At 48.2% G+C, this 17873-nt stretch overlaps 1 protein-coding gene across 1 annotated transcript in view; it reads right to left on the bottom strand.

The window, feature by feature from the left end:
* Positions 1–17873, bottom strand: part of LOC118789592 (cytoplasmic FMR1-interacting protein 1 homolog) — a 61475-nt gene that overhangs the window by 30042 nt on the left and 13560 nt on the right. The window contains exons 7-21 of the mRNA XM_036546075.1: positions 17024–17120; positions 16785–16913; positions 16376–16480; positions 15607–15698; positions 15105–15222; positions 12009–12131; positions 8130–8255; positions 7604–7770; positions 6901–7048; positions 5055–5208; positions 4779–4935; positions 3117–3213; positions 2525–2601; positions 945–1053; positions 230–349 (exon numbers count right to left, since the gene is read on the bottom strand). Of these exons, the coding sequence (XP_036401968.1) occupies positions 230–349; positions 945–1053; positions 2525–2601; positions 3117–3213; positions 4779–4935; positions 5055–5208; positions 6901–7048; positions 7604–7770; positions 8130–8255; positions 12009–12131; positions 15105–15222; positions 15607–15698; positions 16376–16480; positions 16785–16913; positions 17024–17120 (1819 nt within the window). The remainder of the gene's footprint in view (positions 1–229; positions 350–944; positions 1054–2524; positions 2602–3116; positions 3214–4778; positions 4936–5054; positions 5209–6900; positions 7049–7603; positions 7771–8129; positions 8256–12008; positions 12132–15104; positions 15223–15606; positions 15699–16375; positions 16481–16784; positions 16914–17023; positions 17121–17873) is intronic.

Here is a 17873-nt window from a genome sequence, read left to right as displayed (position 1 = left end):
GCTTGGAGGTGAGCTGGATAAGGCTGGAATCTCAGAGGAAGCTGTGGGGGAGGAGCTGTGGGAGGAGCTGAGGGCGGGACTGGGGGGGGGGGAGTGGCTGAGGGAGGGACTGGGGAGTGACTGATGGGAGTGGCTGGGGGCGGGGCTGAGGAGGGCTGGGGGAGTGACTGAGGGAGTGGCTAAGGGCGGGCTGGGGGAGGCGCTTGGGGGAGGAGACAGACAGACGCACCATGATGGAGGTCAGGTCCTCGCTCTCAAAGCGGTTGATGGCCAGCTCTAGCGATTTGTACATGGCTGCAGAGACTCGCTGGGTGATGAGGCGATTCAGGTCTATGGAGCGGCCCAGGAGCTGTGTAAAATATAAATTAAATAGATAAAGACAGATCGTGGAATGAAGCTAACAGCCTGCAGTAAGGGCACCCAGATAACACATACAACAGTGGACCTGCACAGCTGTTCCTCAATTCTAATGCTCACAGCTGCCACCTGCTTAGGAAGGAGCAGTCTGCGGTGGCACTGACTGCACATGGAAAGCTAGACAAAACTCCAGCTGTCTTCAACCTGAGGAACTACACAAACATTTGCAGCAATGATTTAACTGAGCTTTCCACAAAAATTAGATGAAGAAGTACTTAAATAAACTAGCTTATGAGATAATGTTGTGGTTCCAATATACTTATAAACATTAACTATCTTTACCAATTTTTTTGGTAGATGGCATAAAATATATGAAATGATATGAAACATAGCTAACTAACCTTAGCTAGCTAGTTTACAACAAATAAGCTGACATAAGTTATGATAGTGTAGTTTTCATGACTGAACATACCTCTAGAAATAGTAACATGGAAAACACTGACAAACAAAACGTGTGTGTGTGTGTGTGTGTGTGTGTGTGTGTGTGTGTGTGTATGTGTGTGAACGAGCAGGCGTGCTAGCCCTACCTGCACGTGTTTCTGCTTCAGCAGGGTCTCGTATCTGTTGGTGGCAGGCCAGGGGATGTTGGCTCCCTGGTTCTTGCAGTCCGCTCGCAGGCGTTTGTCCAGGAGCAAGCTGAAACCGAAAGGCAGTGCAGAGGACACACATGTTTGAGCAAAGTCACACGGGCCACCAGACGCAGTCACCTCTACCCAAGCAATGATTAATCACTCGAATGGCCAAAACACTTTACTGGAGGTTTTGTGGAGACTGAACTATGTTTGCTTGACAGATGTCTCTGCAGCCCTGAATACAAAGTAAGCTATAATTCATTTAAATGAATTAATCTATGTGGAGAGAAAAGCTTCCAAGAAATGAAATGCAATGGCAGCAAGGCTGACTACGTCATATACATGAATATAAGCAGGACATTTTCATTTTGAAAATGATATTGGGGAGAAATCTATTATATATGTATGTTGTTATTATTTTTCACATTCAAGGACTGAATAGCATCTTGACCTGAACACCCTTCCCCCCGGGATGAAAGAGAAGACCTTTCTAAGGGGGAGAGGTGGACATCCGCGGGCAGATCTGACCTTAGCAAAGGCCAGGCTTCAGAAGTTCGCATCACAGCCCATTTCAACAGCATACTCAGCCATCCACTCTAACCCTCTCCAGAGCCTCCCTGATTTACTCTCCGCTTCCCCCGTGCGACTGCCAATCACTGTCCTCCCGATTCTTTCATTTTCCCCCTGCCCTTGCTGTCTGCTCTGACTCCACTTCTCCGGCTTCACTCCCACTGGAAGTTAATTGCCTGCTGGCACGACACAGCTAGCTGCTAGCTGGCTGCAGGTGAGGTACAGCACGTATTGCTGTTGCAGACAACAGCGAATGAAATGGTGGGAGAATGCATTTAACATTTTTGCAGCTGTAAATCTGTCATTAATTTTACCGTAAAAGGCCAATTCATTACATTTGTTGTAGTGTACCTGGTACTTAGCTAGCCTGTTTTGCAGACATTTTTTAGTAACACATACTGTTACACATCTCACAGACTGTTTCAAAATGTTGCTTTGGTGACAGGTTCTTTAGTTAGCCAAAGCATCTGACATCAATGCACCACTTACAAAAACTTGCATGTATTGGCAACCTGCAAAGTATCACAGGCTAGCTAAGTAACCAGGTACACTACATTGCACATACCAATCCCAAGATGCGCTTTAGATATTACTACTACTAGACTACTAGCCGCTATCTTTGAGACTTCGCGGCTAGTTAGATTGGCATGACATTATAAACATATATGTACACAAGAGGACTGAGCAGCATTGCAAGAGGTGACAGAAATTGAGTCTTCGCCTGCATCCCAAGCAACACACTCTAAAATGGTCTTGGATCAGTAACGGCCAAATGACACACAGTGAATGCTATGTACGATGGCCTGAAAACTGATCTCAGAACCTGCATCATCTAAAAACCCGTGGCTCAGCCATGCACTGAGCTGTCTTCCCGGAGAGCCAGTCTTCTTCAAAAAAACATCAACAAGGTCACCCCGTCCCAGCATCCATAAATCATTCATACCAAAGAAGAGGACGAAACATACCTTCCGGCTAGAATCTTGTAGTAGGCAAATATTTGGTCGGCAAGCTTGTACACAAACTGGTCAAAGCACAGGTTCACCTTCAACAAAATCAACAATGTATAAATACCTAGAAGTATATGGACATCAACTGTAATATCAAGAGGGATATGGCTTTTTCTTGAGAATTCAACATAATCTCTCTCAAGTGTTTAGATGTTCTGGCGACACAGAAAGCAGAAGCATAATCAATTTGAGATGCTACAGAATAATTAACGTAGGCTTAGCCACCAGTCTCAGCTATAAACTGTCTGATAGCCCCAGTCTCCACTATACTTTGTAAGTCTGGGTGAAAATGGATGTTTCTGAGGACACTGAATGCAAACATGCAAAAAATAATGGGGAAAAAAAAACCCTGAAGGATTCAACAGCTAAAAGGTTCATCTTACGTTCAGCTTTTGCTCTTCTCTCATGAATGCAGGTTTAGTTTTTTCACAAATTGTGCTGTATGTGTTGAATATTGTGTTGAATTGTGTCACCGTTAGGAAAACAGTTTTCCCCTCGCTTTGTCTGGCGTCTGAGGGTTTTCGAACGACGCCCTGAAAGCAGGCCGTACCTCCGCCTCGATCTCGTCGTACAGGAACTGCTTCTTGAACTTGGTCAGGGCGTAGTGTGCGCTGTCGTTGTACAGGTCCAGGGGATACAGCACGTATCTGCGGGGATGGGAACGGACAGCGCTCACTGTGAGAAGCTCCGTTTTTGGTTCAGGGAAGCTGAAGCCCGCCTCGGTTCAGAGAACTCTGCGGTTTCCTAACGCCGGGTCTCCGGGTTCGTTCTCGTTATGGCCGGCGCTAACCGCTTTTCGTTAGAAAAAGAAAACGTTCCTCTACTTCGTCCTCTTTCTTTAAATCAACAATAATTCCATTATTGTCCTCTCAAAAGCATACACAATTACAAGCTGGCTTTGCGGTTATTACAGTTATTACACAAATTTCAAGCATCTTAGAGAATTAAGATTCCTTTTTTACATTCTCCAAACCAGGGTCCTTAATGTATTGTGTTCACACCTTTTTTACTTTTGAAGGGCCTGTCTGAATTTCTGGAGAAAATGGTAGACTCCTTGTGCTGCTTTATACAGACATTTGTTCTAAATTTAATAAAAAACGTGAAACAGGGTGAAAGTCTTGCAGGAAGGTAATGGCATTTAATACTACTTGGGCACGGCTTTAACAAGCTTCTGACTCATCTGTTCATCAGAAACAGTCATTAAGGTCAAGGACAGATATATCTGCTTCTCCAGAGTCTTGCAGTCTAACTGTGAGCCCTTATTTAACTTGCGTGATTTTGTGTGTGTGTGCATGTGCGTGTGTGTGTACTGTGTTTTTGTGTAGTGTTTTCTATCTGTGTATGTGTGGTGTAGTCTAAGAGTTTCTGAGTATTGAGCTTTCTGTGTGTGTATGGTGTAGTCTGAGGGTCTCTGCAAAGTGTAGTGTATATCATTCTTGTCCATGTGTCTCTGTCTGGATGCCTGAACTCTCTGTGTCTCTGTGAGGCTCTTCAGCATCTCTCTCTCTGACTCTGGCCTCCTGCACAAACAGCTCTTCTGGTCTGACATCCGCACTAACAAACTTCACACAGTGCTGCTCACACACACATGTATTACATGAGCCAGTACGCTCCCTAGAAGACAAGCTCCAATGGCTGCAAGAGATCCACAAAAACGAAGCAACGGCTGCATCAGAGCTGACTGCAATGAAGTGCGGACACCCCGAATATGTTGTGTGCAAGCTTGTATTTCAGCTGTCCTTACGGATGCTACACTTGAACAGGGAAACTGCTACACTAATTTATATCAATAAGTGACCAGTTACAGTGCTTGCCTTCATTAGTGGTAAACATGTTGTTGATAAGTACAGATGGAACAATGGCAGAATAATGGAACACCTCCCAGCCATATATACAAGTTAATGTTCCTCAGAATACTAAGCAGTACAAACAACACATTTTGATACCTGCATTTGGAGGACCACAGACTTTTATCAACCCAATTAAGAGCAGCTGATGGAGCTCTTAACATTATTTAGGCTCTGAGTGAATAAGGCCTCTCTTGTTGTACAGCGATCCGTTTTAGCCATTTCCTCAAAAAACTTTAAATAGCAAGAGCTCTGGTCTGACCAATCAACACTGCTCCTTCTCCCATCCCCTCCCTTGGGGGGCAGAGTAAAAAGGGCCTGAGATTCAGTAGGTTAAGCTTCGCGCGGTGGTTAAGAGCCCTTACTCCATCATGGACGCCTCCTTGGTCTCCAGGATGTGGTCGGTGAGGATCCAGGGCATGGACATCTCGATGGGGAACTGGATCCGCCGGCCCATGGTGAGCTCCAGGAAGAACTCCCGGAACCACAGCTGGGATAGGTCACAGCACTGCTGCAGGGTCTCTGAGGGAGGGGGTACATGCAGGCATTAGTCATGCTTGAGCAACTTTTAAAACAGCTGTGCCGCTGCTGTTTGAATGGAGTGACATCACAAACGCATGGTCATCAGACCCGAGAGTTACCGCTGAAATTCAGCAGATGTGTGTAGAAGAAGGACTCCCGGTGGAACTTCTCAATTTCCAAAATGGTGGGTCCTTCCAGGCTGCTGCGGAGTGTCTTCTTGAAGCCGCTCTTGTCAGCAATGAGGGACTCCAGCATAGTCCTCACCATGTAGAGCTACGGAGAGGGAGGGGTGGGAGACAGGGAGAGGGAGGGAGAGAGAGGGAGGAGATGAAAGGAAAGACCAGGTGTGTGGTGTGTTTGAAGGTGGAGATGGAAAGGACATAAGATGTTTAAGAATGAGAGCAGGCCATTCAGCCCAGCTAGGCTCATTATTCTTGCTGTAGACCGGAGTGCAACTAGCACTGTGTCAGGCTTGGTCTGGAACACTAAAGGATTGTGCTTCCACTGTGAACCCTAATAAACTATTCCATGCCAGTGCACTCCATGGGAGTAGAGCCCAGGCAGGCGGAATAGAGGATCATCAGTCACAGCACACAGTGGCATAAGGAGGAGCAGCCTTACTCCCCACCACCTCAGCCATCAGAGGAAGCGCAGTATACACTCACACTCTCACACTCACACACTCACACTCACACTCACACTCACACTCACACTCACACACTCATAAACACGCACGCATAGGGTTTAATGAATGCGTGACAACTCAGCGCTACTTCTTTCAAGTTTCAAGAATTAAACAACTTCAGCCTTACAACAAATGAAAATTTGCAATCAAAACTCTTGAAATAAATAATAATAAGTACTGAAGGCATGATATCAGGGAGCACTCTCATGGGGTTAAGGGGAGAGATGTTTTTTTCACACCCCCTAACAATAATTTACACATTTCTGCCTCTGTGCAGGCAAAAATCATAACATTCTTATGGCAAAATCTCATTTCTTCACACAGCTTTAGCTCTGAGGCAAACTCCAGCAAGGAAATTAAGTATTTCTGACAATACAAACAAGAACTTTGATATAAAAATTCATCACTCCACACCAAAAGTACTATGGTCAGTTTCTCTGTAGAGTTAGTTATAGGCTTCAAAGTTGGCTGTGAATTTCAGTTAAATAAGCTTTTTTTTATCTTACTGTAAGAACTTTAAAATATTATCGCCTCAAACGTGATGGTCTGTAACAACCTCTGAAAGAACTCACAGATTTGATCTTTATGTTGAAGAGTGTATATCAATCTGACACAGATCAAAGCCGTTTGGATTGTGAGGAGGAGAGATAGGTGCATAGGAAAGAGATGGTGTCTCCTGTAAAGCTGAGAGGGTCGAAAGGTTTCCATCAGCCTTAAAGCACCAAAGGGGCTGAATGGATAAGCGCTTGGAAAAAAGCAATCACCCAACAAAAAATACCCTGAAAATGAAGTAGTCTTGGATCTGGATTCAGACACCATCATCGCTTCCTAAAAATAAACACCAATGGCACGCATCACTCAGCATTTGAAATTCAAGACGAGAGCTTATCGGGCTTTTCACTTCTGCTTAAGGAAAACAGTGTCGGCGATGTGTGCTGATGTAACAGCCTGGATGGCAGTCCCATCTTGCTCTCTAACAGGACTATCTATTTACTATCCCTGATCAAATTAATGAATCGATCAACCACATCTGATTTATCACAGAGTACTTTACAGATAAAACATCAGCATGCAGACAGAAAATGATATACAGGCACACATGATATACAGATGCACAATATCAGGCTTGATATCACAGCAGCATATAGGCTGAGAGAGACCTGGAATGCATCCTAAGGGAAAGGGTGACAGTCATTTCTACTCGCTGGTTTAATTTCAAACAGACAGAAGCCCAGAGGAGGACCAGTCGAGGGTGCTACCGCGCCGCGAGGCACTGATACCTGTGTGCTGGACGGCCCCACGGCGCGCCGTGGCACTTTGATATCGAATCCCCCCTTGGGGTCCTTCTCTCCACGGAGGGCGGGGTCATTGTGGGGCTCTCGCCCCGTCTCCCAGTCGCAGATGGTCTTCCTGATGGCCTGCAGGACACTGCAGAGAAAGCAGCGTAATTCAGATCGCATCACCCTCATCCAATCAGGGAAAGCTCTCCCAGACAGGGGGCCGAGGTGGCTTTACATCAACAGCTGTACAAACAGCAGGCCTTGGTACAGCCACTTTATTAGGGGAGTTCTGAGAAATGCAGGCAAACAGTATCCCTGTTTCAATTTAGGCGCAAATTGAGCTGCTCTATTCATCTCTGCTCAAATAACAGAGCCAGGGGGCTGAGGCTGAGTTAACCCATGCTCACAGTGCAGTGAACACGGGAAAACCTCATCAGCCAGGGGCTGTCTCCCACACTCAACAGCAGGGAGCAGAGAAATGGAAGAAACTCCCTTTCCAATCTTAGGCCATCAGACCCAATACCGGCCTGGGTTTGCCTTTCACCACTATATGTCCCCCCTCTCCAGGACATTAGACCCACATCCACACCCACAACATGTTAGCGAACTACAGAGGTACTTCACACAGACCATAGACGTTTCTGTGGAAACGGCACTGCGCGTTCTGTGCCCTGTGCTTTTTGGGCCCGGTGGGGAGCCGTACCTCTGGATGACGTTCTTCTTCTTCTTGATGGCCTGCCGCAGCGGCTCGCGCAGGGTGATCTGGGCAAAGTCCTGCAGGGCGGCGTAGATGGTGTGGCGGATGGCGTGGTTGAAGACGCTCTCCATGCGGCCCATCAGCACCTGCAGGCCTTTGATCATGGCCATCACCTGCCGGAGAGGAGCGCAGAGACACCTGTGGTCACCCACAGGCCCGCATACCTGCATACCTGCATGCAGGGCTACGCGCAGCACAACACAGGGTGGGTTTTATGGGATCATATGGGACTACATGGCACTATGCCTGTCACTGTGTCTGCAGTCATTCACTGACAGCCATGGCCGCTGACAGCAATAGTCACTGACACCTATAGTCACTGGAAAAAATAATCAGTGAAAGTTATAGCCAGACGGCTACTTCCAATGCCAGGAGACTGTTTGAGAAACAAGGCAAGGAATTATTCTTAGAGCTAAAACACACATTAACAATTTTCATTAGATTATATGGCAGCTGGAGAAGCTCCACTCACCTCGACCAGGGCGAACTTCTCCTCACTGGTGTAGTTGTACCTGGTGGCTCTCTCATACTCCTCGGCATTGTCGGGGCACTCCTTGTTGGAATACTTGTCTGTCGGGTGCACCAGCTTCCACGAGTACTGTCAGAAGAGATGTGCGGCCCACATTAACCCCGCTGTGTGCTTAACAAACATCCTCGAACGGGAGCAGGCAGCGGAGGCTTCTGAGCGCTCATCAGCCTGCAACAGCCGGTGACACTTCCACTGCGATAACTGAAAGGCTGAACGTAACGGCCGTCCTCACAAATGGGCCTGTCAGTCAGCAGTAATTGTAATTTCTTATCTCTCGTCATGTAGGCCATATTACAGTCCTGTGCCAGCTGCCTCAATGTCAGGGTGAGATTAATGTGAGCACACGAAGGATATCACTTCAAATAATGAACCTGGAGGTGGGGGGCAGAGATGGAGACCATTTAACATCATCATCCCTCACAAAAACCATGTGGAGATTATGGCGACCAATGGGTCACATTTTGAAAGGGGCGTCCGCGGTCCGCTCTGATAAGGGCAGCTTGTGGCCGCCGGCGGCACCGGAAAATTTAGCGTTTCTCCTCAGGTGAGGGCAGGAAGCACGGGAGGAGCTGAGGGCGGCCAGGACGCGGCTCTCCGGTGAGAACAGATGAATTATTCTCACGCTTCATTATGATAGAGTCCAGGTGTCAGTCAGGGAGCCCGAGTGTGCTTGTTAAAAAATCCCATTAACATGGATAGCTGCATGAGAGGCCTGCTGCCGGATGTGAAACCTAATGTCTGCACCTTTTCAAAATGACATTATTTTAAATTATTTCATTAATTTTTTACACAATTAAACACTTCATAATTTGAAAGGCAAACAGGCGGAGGGTCCTGAGGCTATTAGGATACTATGACCCTGACAAGACTTCCCTCACAGCACTACACACCATGCAGACTGCCCTCACAGCACCGCTCACACACCATGTAGACTGCACTCACAGCACCGCTCACACACCATGCAGACTGCACTCACAGCAGTGCTCACACACCATGTAGACTGCACTCACAGCACCGCTCACACACCATGTAGACTGCACTCACAGCACCGCTCACACACCATGCAGATTGCACTCACAGTATGCAGACTGCACTCACAGCACCGCTCACACACCATGCAGACTGCACTCACAGCACCGCTCACACACCATGCAGACTGCCCTCACAGCACCGCTCACACACCATGCAGACTGCACTCACAGTATGCAGACTGCACTCACAGCACTGCTCACACACCATGCAGACTGCCCTCACAGCACCGCTCACACACCATGCAGACTGCACTCACAGTATGCAGACTGCACTCACAGCACTGCTCACACACCATGCAGACTGCCCTCACAGCACCGCTCACACACCATGTAGACTGCACTCACAGCACCGCTCACACACCATGCAGACTGCACTCACAGTATGCAGACTGCACTCACAGTATGCAGACTGCACTCACAGCACCGCTCACACACCATGCAGACTGCACTCACAGCACCGCTCACATACCATGCAGACTGCACTCACAGTATGCAGACTTCACTCACAGCAGTGCTCACACACCATGCAGACTGCACTCACAGCAGTGCTCACACACCATGCAGACTGCACTCACAGCACCGCTCACACACCATGCAGACTGCACTCACAGCACCGCTCACACACCATGCAGACTGCACTCACAGCACCGCTCACACACCATGCAGACTGCACTCACAGCACCGCTCACACACCATGCAGACTGCACTCACAGCACTGCTCACACACCATGCAGACTGCCCTCACAGCACCGCTCACACACCATGCAGACTGCACTCACAGTATGCAGACTGCACTCACAGCACTGCTCACACACCATGCAGACTGCCCTCACAGCACCGCTCACACACCATGTAGACTGCACTCACAGCACCGCTCACACACCATGCAGACTGCACTCACAGTATGCAGACTGCACTCACAGTATGCAGACTGCACTCACAGCACCGCTCACACACCATGCAGACTGCACTCACAGCACCGCTCACATACCATGCAGACTGCACTCACAGTATGCAGACTTCACTCACAGCAGTGCTCACACACCATGCAGACTGCACTCACAGCAGTGCTCACACACCATGCAGACTGCACTCACAGCACCGCTCACACACCATGCAGACTGCACTCACAGCACCGCTCACACACCATGCAGATTGCACTCACAGCACCGCTCACACACCATGCAGATTGCACTCACACCATGCAGACCGCACTCAGAGATCTTTAATCCATTTTCTCTTGGGGGCAGGAAACTGACACACTATGTGCTGCATTTGCCACTTGGTCAGAATTTGAAAGAAGCAAAACCAAAAAGGAAGCTGCTGTGACTGTACTGCAGAGATGATTTCTTTAAACAGCCTCAGATGGGGCGAGATGAGAAAAGACACACTGAGCAGCTGGTGCTGCGTGAGCAGGCAGACCTCAGCTTCACACAGACATGACAGGCGTCTGCGCGACTCTAGGCCAACTCAACCCATCCAGTATCTTTTTTTTTCATTTTTCCATTTTTCTCCCCAATTTAGGATGCCCAATTCCCTGAACCTTTTGGAATGCCCAATCTGTCAGTGATGTTCGGTCCCATTGCACAACCCCCACTGTCAATCCGGGAGAGCGTGGACAAGCACGTGCCCTCCTCCGAGACACGTGATGTCAGCCGCTGCTTCTTTTCACACTGCGGTCCGCAAGCTCTGCTAGCACAGAGATGAGTCGGAGGAAGACATTTCATACGCAGCTTTGGCACGTGGACCACATGGGGTATTTATGGATGTAAATCTCTTCAAATGCAGCTCCTGGCACTGATCACGTTTAACAGCACACCAAGACCTCATGCCCCCTGATCAGCATGGAGGAAACGTTGTGTAGCTCTCCCAAACCTCACCGAACCTTTCTGAAATGTCACGTATCCCGGCTGGCTTTGGCCTCCGGCACCCCTCTCTAGGGGCAGTGTGGTGCGGAGCTTCACTGCACTGCAGTACGGCATCTGCCACGTCACCCCCTGCTCTGTGCTCTGTATGAGCAGCAGAAGGCCACCCTGCTGGTCTCTGAGGACAGCCCGGGGACACTGCTCCGCCAGGATAGCCTGGGGACACAGCCCTGTTGTCACCATGGAGCGGGACGCGGTGTAAAACATGACCGGGAGCCTTTTCGATATCCCCTTTGAACTGAAAACACCAGCTCTGACTGCAAGCCCCTCCCCCCCCCTTTCCGTGTGACAGAAACACGGAAAGTAGATTTCGGAGGCGAGAAGAGAGGATCAACAAGCCAACAAAAGACAAAGCTTCAAAACAAGCCTTTCTGGGTCTGTCAGACGCTCCTGCCCGTGATGAATACTGCATGAGTTTCTCAATAATAAACAGCTTTCCTCAGCTGCTCTGAAGAATCTGCAGAATGCTGAAAGTTTATATCTGCGTCTGTCTGTCAGGGAACTCAGAGAGCTCCCACTAACACATCACCATCAACTTCCATGCTTAATTCACACTGTTGAAGTTTGAGAGAAACAGAAAAGAGTCAACACTACACTTCAGAACACTGGAAGACATTTCAAAGTGCAACAGAAACTCAGGATTAAAATGCCCAGGCTGTTTTAGACTATAGGCTTACTTCACTGTATTCTTATTAAATCCACGGAGATTTGGTGGGATTTTTTAAAAAACCCTTCATTGCCTAATAGAAACTGAAAACTGTGCCACATTTGAGCCTCAACATTCTTCAAGGAAAGGAAAGCATCCATCTGGTCATGTGACCTGCAGGAAGACCTACCGATTGGACAGCACGTGATGGGATACTCACCACCTCCATGACGTGGGCACTCCACTGGGACAGCAGCTGCAGGCCCTGCAGGGCCAGGTCGAACAGCTTCCTGTACTCAGAGTCGGTCTTCTGGGCCTCCTGCCGCCCGGACCCCGTCACCACCTGCGGGAGGGACATGGTACACCCCTGTGAAACACCTTTCAGTCACAGGCAAGCGTGTCTTCACACAAGGCCCCCTCTCACCTCCCAAATGGCCAGTAGTGTGGCCCAGTATCAGGAGCAGTGCGGTGTAATTGTATTGACCTGGGTTTGTAGCTGAAAGGTTGCTGGTTCAGTTCTCCATTAGAGTGCTACTGTTTTACCTTTGAACAAGGTACCTGACCACAAATTGCCTCAGTAAACATCCTGCTGTATAAATGCATAAAATTGTAACCGATATGTTGCTCAGGATAAGAGCATCTGCTAAATGACATTAATATAATGTAATGTTACTGGCAGCCCTCACATACTCTCTACACCTTGTAATGACTCCTACTATTGGTTGAGACACTGCTGATCTGTCCTCGACTCAACTCTTAGCCTGAACTTTTTGTATGGGTTTATGTAAGTCACCCTGGATAAACCAACATTACCCTCTACTCTGCAGTCGTGCGAGGCAGAACTTCAGAGATACATTTAAAAGGTTTTTTACCCTTATAATAAGGCATTTCTACACTCATTTCCCATAGATGAAGGTCACAATGATTCCGCCACTGCGCAACCCAGGAGTCACAGGCATCAGCCACAATAGACCCGATTCCATCCACAGTAATGAAGCCGGTAACGACTTAGCAACAGTGCACCCACACAACGGCGACCCTGTAACACCTGATCTCAGAGAGCCTTCAGCAGGCTGCACGGAGTCCTGGCTCAGAGAGGAGGCCTCGACTGCATCCAGACTACCAGCGCCACCAGGCTAAGGGGATTCTGACAGCACTTTCCAGCGGCCCCTAGCACGGATACACCCTTTAAAATGCAGGTGATCTACAGGTGAGTGCAGGCTGTTCTGGATCCCGGGAGCCACAAACTCGGAGCACGGACACATGGACACGGCACTCTCATCCTCCTAAACCATCATTTAAACAGCACTGACTGAATTATTATGAGCGTACTGCACCACACCGTGCCAAACACCAATGGAACCAAAACTTTCCACAGCTCGTCCTCCTGAACAGCCAGCATCTGCACACGCTTTAAATGTGTGAAGCAGTGAGATCCACTTCTCAAGCTCTTTCATCGTCTCCATATTGAGTGAGAATTTCAACCGCTCCGGTCTGGTGAGAAACGCTAATCGTAGCAGTTCACTCAACAATCCACTCACCTCCCTGACAGTTAGAAACAGACCATATGGATGTCTTTGAAAACAGATGCATCTATTTTTATTTTAAGTGTGTTGGATTTAGTCTTCAAAATTTTATGCGTTCAAACATATGTTCTTGAGTCAAACAGATACACCAATAGGAAATCATGCTGCGTGTCTCCCTTGGATCTGTCATTTTCAGCATTCACCTCCTGATCCTGAATGACATAAGTGGGGTCACTGCACAACTGGCCATTCTTTCCCCCTGTGTAGTAGGAAAGTACAGCTTTTAGTGACACAAATTTGGATGCAGCCACATGATCTAGAATCTTCTACAACAAGCTCCCTTTGAAAGTACTGTGCTGTGTGCTTGTCAGAATGTGTGAATGCAAAAGAAAGTTACCAAGTATGTAAAAATTACATCTGCAATGTTTCAGAACAGAGAGCAGTATGCACCAAGTCACTAGAAAAGTACATTATAATCCACCCCCTGAACCAGATCCTATTACACTCATTCAGATATGCTGAGCATCTTGCAGTCTCCTCCAGAACCCGTGACAATATTTACTGAATTCACATTAGACTGACAGATTTTTTTGAGTGATTTTACATGTAAGCAACACAAGTGATGCTGGGAGTCTTGTCAAAACCTCCAAACTGTAAATAAAAATAACCATAAAAAAGAGGAAGCTAAATTCTGGTGTGTGAACAAGTCTGACAGTAGATGTCTGTTACTTTGTGCTGTAAATGGAAATGCAGTACGTGATGACTGGTAGACTATTTTATTGAGTTTATTTTATGCTTTTACAAATTTAACGCATCAAACATATGTTCATGCTATCTACAGCATGTTATTTTTATCTAAAGCAGAGACGGGTATCCTGTTTACAGCAAGCTAGCACCACCCTGAACAAGAAACACACAGGGACATAGGGCGTATTAGCATAAATAATAAAATAAATCTATGTTTCTGCTTTGAAACTTTGGGAGTTTAAAGGATTTGGTTCTTTTCCTGGAGAGGTTATAAATGGAGACCCAGAGCTTCTCTTATCACGTGCACCGGCCCACGTGCAATTTGCATTTCATCATAATTCATACATGATAAACAGATTTTGAACTGCGGAGCGTTTTTTTTCGAGTGTGCTTGACGCTAATCTGCAGAAACCCGGCGCCGCCAGCAGCTCCTGACTGAAACTCTCGGCTCCTCCGGAAAGACTCGTCCACCAGGAGCACTACAGAGAGGTCATTAAAATTCCTGCCGTTAATTAGGGAATAATCAGGACCGTCTCCTTCGGCTCCTCGGGATGCGGGTGCGCACCTCACGGATCGGGGGGCATTAAGGTTTGACAGCCCCCTGGGGGTGGGGGGTGTCCTCGCCGGATCGAGGCACGGACATTTGCAATTCCAATACGGCTTCAGCGGGATCTCAGATCAAAAACGCACCTTTTCATCCCCTTTGGCTTGATGCCACTCATTAAAATGAACAGTGTTATTTCGTTCCATTGATTAATTAATGCTTTTTATTTTTGGACAGTGATTTTCATACATAATTATACCCCCATTAAGTCAATTTCATGTCTGTGTCATTGCCAAAGCAATTTCTCAAAGGCAGATCTCGGGCAGTTAATAACACACTCGGACACCCCCCTGCTAATGTCTTTAATGAGCATCCAGAGTGTGAACCCCAATAAAGTAACATTCACATTCCCAGCAGCACAGATACCTCAGCCTTCTGTGAGGCCGAGTGCGGGAGGGGCAAGAGGAGGGGATGTGACTGACGGGCAGGCTCCACCCACCTCACTGTTGCTATAGCGTGCAAGCTCGGAGATGAAGCGCATGTGGTCCTCCCGGATCTGGATCATCTGCTCGCAGATGTTGTACTGGGGGCTGCTGCCGGTGGAAGTGCAGGACCACCTGCGGGACGGACAGAGAAGGGTTAACTCACCAACCTGATGCTTTCTGCTGCTCTGCCCAGCTGTGCCCCAGTGCCTGCTGGGAAATGCAGTTTCTCAGCCACCTTGCTTGGCCTACACCCCCCTTACAGGAAGTGGAGCTAGTTCTGTATGATGGATGAGGCAGGCCGATTTTTACCTGGATCCGCCGGGCATTTCAGACCATGGGGACAATCTTTGAATGTGTATGCCTCTTAATGGCAGTTTGAGCCCTGCCAGAATGCCAGCTGTCCCTGTAATCAGGGGACTTGGAACCAGCGCCACCGGTGAGACAGGACTTCAGCGGAGCAGAGCAGCTCCCTGCCTGGGACTGCCTGTCACACGGCGGGCGTGCGGCGGGTCTCACCTGGACTTGTTCTCCTCGAAGTGGGCGCTGGTCTTGATGTAGCGGGACAGCTCGATCTGCATGTCCCCGAACAGCGGCACCACCTGCAGTTGCTGCGGGTGACGGGGAGAAAAACAGAGAGAGAGGTGCTCTTCAATCAACGGCATTCTGAAAAGCGGTGATGACAGCTCTTCTGAGAAAAACATCTCTCCCCTTGTGCATGAATAGGAAGCAGGACTCATTTGAGGACGACTGGCAGGTAGAAAGAGGCAGGGATCAATTAATTGAAGAGAGGGACATTTGTCTGACGATGAGTTCAGTTCTGCGCTGAGATTAGAAGGCTGCTCTCCTGTGATAAGTGACCTCATCATGTTCCTCAGCACAACGGAGACAATGAGTCACAAAGCAGTTGCCTTCTATCACACACACACACACACACAAGCCCTGCTCAACAGACACACACACACACACAAGCCCTGCTCAACAGACACACACACACACAAGCCCTGCTCAACAGGTACACACACACACACACACACACACGCACGCGTGCACACAGACACACACACACAGAGCAGACAAACAAACAGACAACCACACACACTCAATAATACACACAGCACACAAACACACACCACTCCAATCCATGTACACATGCAGACCAGAGATACTCACAAACACACAAATACGCATGCACTAGCATAACCAGGTATGCACATACACATATACGCACAGTCAGACACACAAGGGCATGCAAACAAGCAGGGAAACATACTGCTCTTCACCTCACCTTGAAGAACTTGTCGATCTTGGTGAGGTTTATCCTCTTCTTGGCATCCAGTTTGTAAATGTTGCTATTGGTTCCATCCATCAGGTACAAACCGAAGCCCATCACCTAGATTAGAGTGTCCACACATACCCCTTCTCACTCATCCATAAGATACTCTCAAATAGCACACTTCAAGGATACAGCTGTTACAGACCACTTTGATATTATCCAGGGAGATTAACAGCACACGCAAATGTCAATTGATTTACACATTAATAGAAAACTTAATACATGATAACACGTTAAACCAACTGAATTCTGCACCAGTGGTCATATTCCAGCTGGTATAGCAGAGGACTGTGCTGATGTCTGACCTCTAACGACCCTGCAGAGACGGAGTGTGTGTTTTAGAGAAAGGGAAGGGGCTTACTTTGAGCAGCATGTGCTTCTCGCTGGGTGTCAGGTACATCTTGTTCTCGTAGTAGTCCACACACAGGTTCACGATGTCGGCCAGGAGCTCGTCGTAACCGTTAATGACCTCCAGCTGCTGCTGCAGAGACTGGGGAGGAAAGGGGCCCGGTTCGTTAGTGAGTGTTACGAGCGGAAGCCAGACGTGACAGAACTGCCGGTGGCGTCCAGGCCGGGTTTGAGAGGGCCGAAGCCGCGCACCTGGGTGATTTTATTGTGGTTGGCCAGGAACATGGAGAGGTTCTGCGACTCCTGGATGGACTGGGGTTCGGACATCTTCCTGAGGAACTGGGCGGCTCTGGAGGGAGGGGAGGAGGTAAGGCGTGAGCGAGACCGGGCCAGGAGGGCGACTGCTGCCTCACAGTCATGAAGCTCTGAGCGCGCTCCGCTGGTGACTACGTGGGTACATGGACACACATGCATATGTACAGCCACAACACACCCTTGCGGGGTCATAAACTGCATCAGCAAGAAACACAGAGGGAGCACATGGGGTAGGGATTTGGGGGGAGGGACAGTTAGGGAAAGAAAGAGAGAAGGAGAAGAGTGAGAGAGAGGGAGAGAGAGAGGGAAAGGCAGGAGAGAGAGAGAGAGAGAGAGAGAGAGAGAGAGGGGAGAGGGGGAGAGAGAGAAGTAGGAGATACAGAGATAGAGAGAGAGAACTGCTGCAATATTACAGCTCAAGCCTCAGGACACTAAATTGTTTATGGCACTTTGAAAACACCACTAACTCTCTGCTGGAAAACATTTCGAATGAAGCTACTTCAGATTGTTCTTGGTCACTTTTAAAAGTTTGAGGAAAAAACATCTTGTGCTTCCCTCCAGTCAGTCAGGAACTGTTCCCTTGCCTGAGTGTGAGTGCATGTGTGGGTGCGTGTGCACGTGTATTGATTTGTGTGAGCAAATTTGTTTATGTGAGAAAGTATATGTGTGTGTGTGTGTTCACGTGTATGTGAGCAAATGTGTGTGATCAAATTTGTGTGTGTGCATGTCCCGTGTGAGTCTTTCCCACACTCTCAGAGAGGGAGAGGGCTCCAGTTCTGAGAAGTGT

Source organism: Megalops cyprinoides, chromosome 14 (assembly GCF_013368585.1).
Source record: "Megalops cyprinoides isolate fMegCyp1 chromosome 14, fMegCyp1.pri, whole genome shotgun sequence".
Classification (NCBI taxonomy): domain Eukaryota; kingdom Metazoa; phylum Chordata; class Actinopteri; order Elopiformes; family Megalopidae; genus Megalops; species Megalops cyprinoides.
Note: the sequence above shows the minus strand (reverse complement) of the source record. Positions and strands in the feature narration are given on the sequence as shown.